The sequence below is a fragment of the Austrofundulus limnaeus genome, unplaced genomic scaffold (assembly GCF_001266775.1).
Source record: "Austrofundulus limnaeus strain Quisiro unplaced genomic scaffold, Austrofundulus_limnaeus-1.0 Scaffold32, whole genome shotgun sequence".
Lineage (NCBI taxonomy): Eukaryota > Metazoa > Chordata > Actinopteri > Cyprinodontiformes > Rivulidae > Austrofundulus > Austrofundulus limnaeus.
Genome location: NW_013952434.1, coordinates 1,049,213 through 1,055,307, shown reverse-complemented (window position 1 = coordinate 1,055,307; position 6,095 = coordinate 1,049,213). Strand labels below are relative to the sequence as shown.

At 39.4% G+C, this 6,095-nt stretch overlaps 2 protein-coding genes across 5 annotated transcripts in view; both read left to right on the top strand.

Annotated features, from left to right (window-relative positions):
* Positions 1-932, top strand: part of pum1 (pumilio RNA-binding family member 1) — a gene marked incomplete in the record, with an annotated part of 29,956 nt that extends 29,024 nt beyond the window's left edge. For all 4 annotated transcript variants that reach the window (XM_014005693.1, XM_014005694.1, XM_014005691.1 and 1 more), the window contains 1 exon segment: positions 1-932.
* Positions 933-3,515: 2,583 nt separating this feature from the next.
* The window catches only part of sdc3 (syndecan 3), a gene marked incomplete at its 5' end in the record, with an annotated part of 48,781 nt that continues 46,201 nt past the window's right edge, over positions 3,516-6,095 (top strand). The window contains 1 exon segment of the mRNA XM_014005690.1: positions 3,516-3,809. Coding sequence (XP_013861144.1) covers positions 3,756-3,809 — 54 coding nt within the window.

Below are 6,095 nucleotides of genomic sequence, written 5' to 3'. Positions count from 1 at the left end.
CGTGTATACTTGGTGTAGACCTTTGCATATATATATAAATATATATATATAAAACTTTGTAGTTTTTCTGGTTTTTGATGTTGAATCTGTATCTAATGTATCCTAGTAGTGACCACTTCTGACTGTATAATTGTACATTTGTAAACCCTTGTAATGTAAAAGTGCTTTACCACCCTTTTTTGGTATGAGAAGAAAAAAAAAAAAAAAACGGAACAAAAAAAATTATTCTAGGAAAAAAAATGTGCATTTCAGTGTATATTCTCACCTCATTGGTTGTGACATATGAGTTGTTGTATATTGTAAATTGTAATATCAAATTTTTTTGTTTTGTTTTGAGAAGCCCTTTCTATTCAGCGTAGTACCTGTACAAAGACTCACCACGCTTGGTTTTATCTTGATCTCATCACTGCTTAACTTAAAATTTAAAAAAATGTAAAAAAAATCTCCCCGATTGGATCAGTTCTGTTAGAATCTGGTGGGATTTTTTTTTTTTTTTTKTAAGATCTTTTTATAGGAATGCTTTACCTGATGATTTGCATATAAGTTTGCTGGCTGGGTGGGAGACATAAATTCACTCTTTTAACCCCGCTCAGTTACCCTCTACTGTTTTCAGGGGTAAATCTATGGATTATTGTACAGAGGAGATTTTTTTTCTTTCTCATTTTTCTCTAGTGCTGTAAGTGCTGTATCATACATGTGTTTTTGGGTGAGAGAGGCAGCCTGCCACAGCGCAGTGTACATTTGGAGCAGCCTTGTGTATATTTACTACGAGCACACCTGTAACCATATGTGTATAGTTAACAGAACCTGTGTATGCTTATGCCTGGGCAACTATTTTTTGTAACTCCTGTTGTAGATTGTCTCTAAACAATTGTGTGATCTTTATTTTGAAACCAAACTGAACAAAAAGCAAAAAAACTTTGAAAATTTAACCGTGTCGAGCGTGTTTTATTGTGTCTGTTTTCCAGTGTTGTGCAATTGTTTTAAAATCATCCCACGTTTCTTTTGTTTTGCTTCCAAGGAGCYAGACTTTATTTTGATTTTAGCTGATTTTTATCAATAATCAGGGGTTTTTACACAGTCTGAGAAAAACATGGATTTTAATTTGTCCCAGGCTTTAAATCGTCTGGAAACGATCTTTTTTTTTCTCCTTTATCCCAAGAAATAAATCAGTTTTTCTCATATAACTCAAATAGCRCAATACTTGTTGGATTTGTTACATGTCAAATATGGACAGAGTACTGTGCAAAAGTCTTAAACCAACCCTAATTTTGTAATGATTTGATTCCAAAGTTAATTTTTGGGGGGATAGGAAGAAAATGAGGTGCATAATAAATTCAAATATTTGCRGATGAAGTAAGTTTAATAAGATTTATTGTTTCCATCATCAAGCTTAAATTTCCAGCTTTTTAAATTAGTAGCGGATAGATGTACAGCACAGACTGTTTTTATTTGTMTTTTCAATTTCCTCAAATGTGTAAACAAATCTTAAATGAACTTCTTCAAAAAGATTCTGAACAAATGTCAGTAGGCCATGGCTGTTCCAAAACAAACTGGACGAAAAGCTGAATATCAGCATTTTAATAGTGCCTCAGAAAGCTGTTTGCTGCACTCATAGTGACATCTATCAGAAATTGCAAAGATAACATCATTTGACAGACAAACTTTTAACACCAATAAGATGATTCTCAAAGAGCAATTCACTGAAAAGTTCTACATTCAGCTGCAGGTAGTTTAGGTCTTTGCTGGATTTCTTTACTTTTTTTTATGTCTTTCAGACATTAATCTGCTGTAGATCGTATTTTTGTAAAGGTCTGACTCTTCGCTTTCTTCCTTTTATTATTTAAACAACTCTTCATTTTCAAGGACATGGGTAAAAAAAATGCAGCCAAAGTCTAAACTTTGATAAAGTCTGGAGAGCTACTGATTCATAACGTTTTAAAAAGTCATGAGAAAGTTTGGCTGCTRTGGAAGAAAAACATATAAACAAGGATTTAAAACTTTTGCACAGGACCAGGATCTATTTTCTCTGTAAACACGTGATTAATGAGGCTTTACACTTTTAATTTGGCCTTCCCTGACAAGCAGCAGCCCTGAATAATGAGTGTTTCCCTCCAAACAAATTATTTCACTTGTTTACAAATCTTTAYTTTTGACTCCACTGCAGATGATCTGGACAGACTCAGAGCTTTATTTAACCTCTTCTACCTGTCCAGGTGTGAGGAACAGGCTGCATGTAGAAAGGATTTGTGTTTTTCCTAAAGCAAACCACAAACAATTTAATCTTGTGATGCTCCATTCTTATGGGGCGCCAAAGTAAAACTTAAAAAAAATGTCACTAACACATTTTCATTATTTAGCTTTCTTATGAGTGTAAAATCTTAGTTTAAAAAGTCCCACTATTGTTTTTTTTTTAGCTCTCTGTTAGGACATTTAGCTAATTTTACAAAATGATAACTTTAATAATAAATATTATAAATCCTAAATCTAAATGTAATAATTCAAATTTAAATGTGGCTAAATGATAAAGCTTACAGAATGGGCATTTGCTGTGATGTCATCATCCTGTGACAAACGTTAACACTGCTAATGTTGCTAACACTGCTAATGTTGCTAACACTGCTGAAGAAGCCATTTAAATTTTTTAATTCAAAATGTGATCTTGGAAAACAATAAGGACGATACCTGTGATGCGGTCTGAAGTGCAGCTCAGGCAACTGCAAATCTGAAATYTTCTAGGGAAGCTTCAGCTGCGTTAGCAATAATGTTGGCAATGTTAGCAGCATTAGCATTTTACTTTTTGTTGCAGGATGATGATGATGCAAAAATGAATTCCATTCTGAAATGCTTAAATGCTAACTTTAACATTTAGCCAAAACATACATTTAACGTTAATGTTTAAATTTAAGTAAAAATTAACAAATGTAAAAGYTAAATAACAATGAAATCTTAATAGAATTTTGGGGGATTTTACACTCAGAAAATTAGATACATAATGAAAGTGTGCAAGTGACCTTTTTTTTTTTACATTTTATATTATATTTGGCAACCCATACATTTTCCTCCTAAATTCTCCACATTTATTTTAAAATGGATATAAGATACAAGATTTTTGCACACAAATTATATTWAAAAAATTCTGCTTTGAAGAGCCCTGTCTAACTATTATATGATAGACGGGCTTGCCATACAGGTGAGTTTAATTACTACATTGTCTATTATTTTACATGTGGTCTGAGAGGTGTGTGTCTGTAAACCAGCTGCAGGGGGCATCATCGCCCTTACCCGGGGAGACTCCCTAACACACACACACACGGCCACACGCACGCGCACACACGCACAGGCTCGCCCCCCCCTCCTCCTGCCAAACTCCCAGGCCGGGCAGCGTCGCCATACGGAACATCCTGCACTGAGCCAAGAGGGGGAGGAGAGAGGCTGCACGAGCTGAGACACTCACACGGAGAGCTCGCGACCCTCTCAGCTCAGAGTCCTCACATTTACCGAACCAGAAAGACTCGGGGAGTAACACAGRAGCCCGGTGACCCGAACCTGCAGCCTTTTTTATTTTAATTTTTACTCACTGGATTAAAAAAAAGAAGCCTCGACCGGGAGGACGGATGGTCGCGCGGATGGGCGGCGCGCTTTGAAGTTGGGACACACTACCGAGAGAGACCTCCGGGAGCCCGTTCATCCCTCCCTCCCCACCCCCTGAAGGCGGCGGCGGCACCGGGAGGCTGTGCACGCGGACCCCCACCATGAAGCTGCCCGTGCTGCTGGCGCTCGCGGCGCTGCTCGCCCGCGGCTCCACGGTAAGCCTCGCTCGCGTCTTTTGTTAAACCCGTGGGGTCTCGTGCGCTCAGGAGCCGGTGCGCGCGCGTCATTAACGAGACAGCGGTGATCGGTAGGAAATCCTGCACGCGACCTACATATCAGCGTCAAATAAGGGGGTGGGGGTGCTGGCTGCTCCCCMACCCCCCACGTTTTATTCTCACACACACACCGCAGCCTTTGTGTCTCGTGTCGGGGCTTGTTGTGCCCCCTCCGCTCGGGAGGTGTGCGCGCGTGCATGCTGGTAATTAGCGGGTTATCTCTAATTGGGGCTGATTACTGGTCTTGGATGTTGTGTGGTGTCTGCGGGGCGTGGGGGGGCTCGAGTCGTACTGCGGCTCTAACCACTTTATTTACGCTGTAGGACGCGTGTGTGTGTGTGYGYGCGCGCGCGYGTGTGTGAGGGGGGAGGATAGGATGTCCAGCCTGTATCCGGATGTCTGAACTGCTGGAACTAAAGGTGTGTGTGCGTTTATTTCTGGTTAAAAGTGGGTGGGGTATGGGTGTGTGTGTGTTGGAGGGGTGACTGCGATGCGGTGCGCGGACTGTGCTCGGATGGAATGATGTCATCGGGAACCGCGAGCCCCTCCACCACCGGCAGCACCTCTACCCGCACACCCCTCCCCCCCAAAAAAAGCATGCCCACACCTTCCGTCACCCATAATCCAGATTTATCCTCGGAGCAGGAGGAGGTGGAGGCAGTGGAGGGCGCGAGCTCGCTGAATCATTGAGAGAAAAGCAAACAGGAACTAAAAATAATCGACGCGCGGATCTACTTTTACACGTGAAGACACCGAGAATACACTTGGATGATTGTAGCGGTGTGTGTGTGTTTTTTTATGGCTCACCAGTGGACGAGTTCAGACTGCATTCATAGCATCCCTCGTGAGGGGGTCCCTGGGGGGCCAATACTGTCCCCACGTGCGCCTACAGGCTGATAAACTACAGGAAACTTATCAGAGAATTACTGGAGGAGTCAAAAGTATCACTGCCTACATTTGGATGTTTGATCTGTTAAAGAAGAGTTTAAAATAAATGTTAAAACTGATAATGATCACCTTGGTAACCACACTAATCTCTCACTCCCTGMCAGCAAACTGAAGAGACAAACAGAAACCAGCTGGAAACTGCAGAACTAGCTACTTGAATAAGCTAAAACTGAGCTGAAGCTAAAAGAAGCAGCAGYTCAAGGAAATAAGAGCCAAAAAATAGCTGCCAAAAGCTGTATAAAAGCTAAAAAATAATGTAAAGTTTGTGCAGGCTACCTAAAAGTAGCAACACGGTAGCTAAAAGTAACAAAAATGGTATCAAACAGCAAAAGGCTATAAAGCTAAAAGAGAAACAGAAATCATGCTAAAAGTCAAGGCTAAATAAAATAAGCTGAAATCAGCACAAGTCAAGCTAAAAGCTAAGTGGAGGAAAGTAGCRAAATGATAGTTAAAAATAATAACATAGAAGCTAAAAACAGAAAAAATGCTAGCTAAAAGAAGCAAACGGACACTAAACGCTATAAACAGYAACATGCAGCTAAAAGCTAAGTGTAGAAAAATGCAAATCAAAAATAGCAAAGGCTAGCTAAAAGTAACACAAGAAAACAAATTGGACTATTTAAGCTGAATCAGATTTTGATAAGAAAAGGTTTTTTAAGGATTTTAAAAGAACTAAAAACATTTCAGCAAGACTATAGAAGTAAGTTGAACAATTTAAAAAGTGWAAAAATGGCAAAAAGCCAAAGGCCAATTTCTCATCTCTTGAATAAATATTTTGAATAAAGACTTCTTGTTTTAAAGAGGATGTTTTGAGCTGAAATCGATCTAAAGTCTGTGGAAATCCAGGTGTTCACTCTTTGTATTCAGGGTGATTAGAAAGAAAACTAATAGTCCCAAAATAGTGAGCAATAGTGACAAAAACATTTRGGCTTTATAATTTGTACCAAAGAGGTGGATGTAAGAAGTTATGATGTTCCTACTATGTATGTTTTTTTAGTCTAAACAAACCAAACCAATCAGATACAAACATGCTGAAATGTTTTAGAAAAAAAAACAATTAAAAATACAACAAAATACAGAAGAAGCACAAGTAAGGCTGAATAGTTTATGTGTTAATGAGTTTACAGCTGTATAGGAGAATAGGGACAGTTTATGGAGACTTTAAACCAGTTTCGTTTAGTAATTTCTAACATGAAGCTACACACACACACACACACACACACACACACACACACACACACACACACACACACACACACACACACACACACACACACA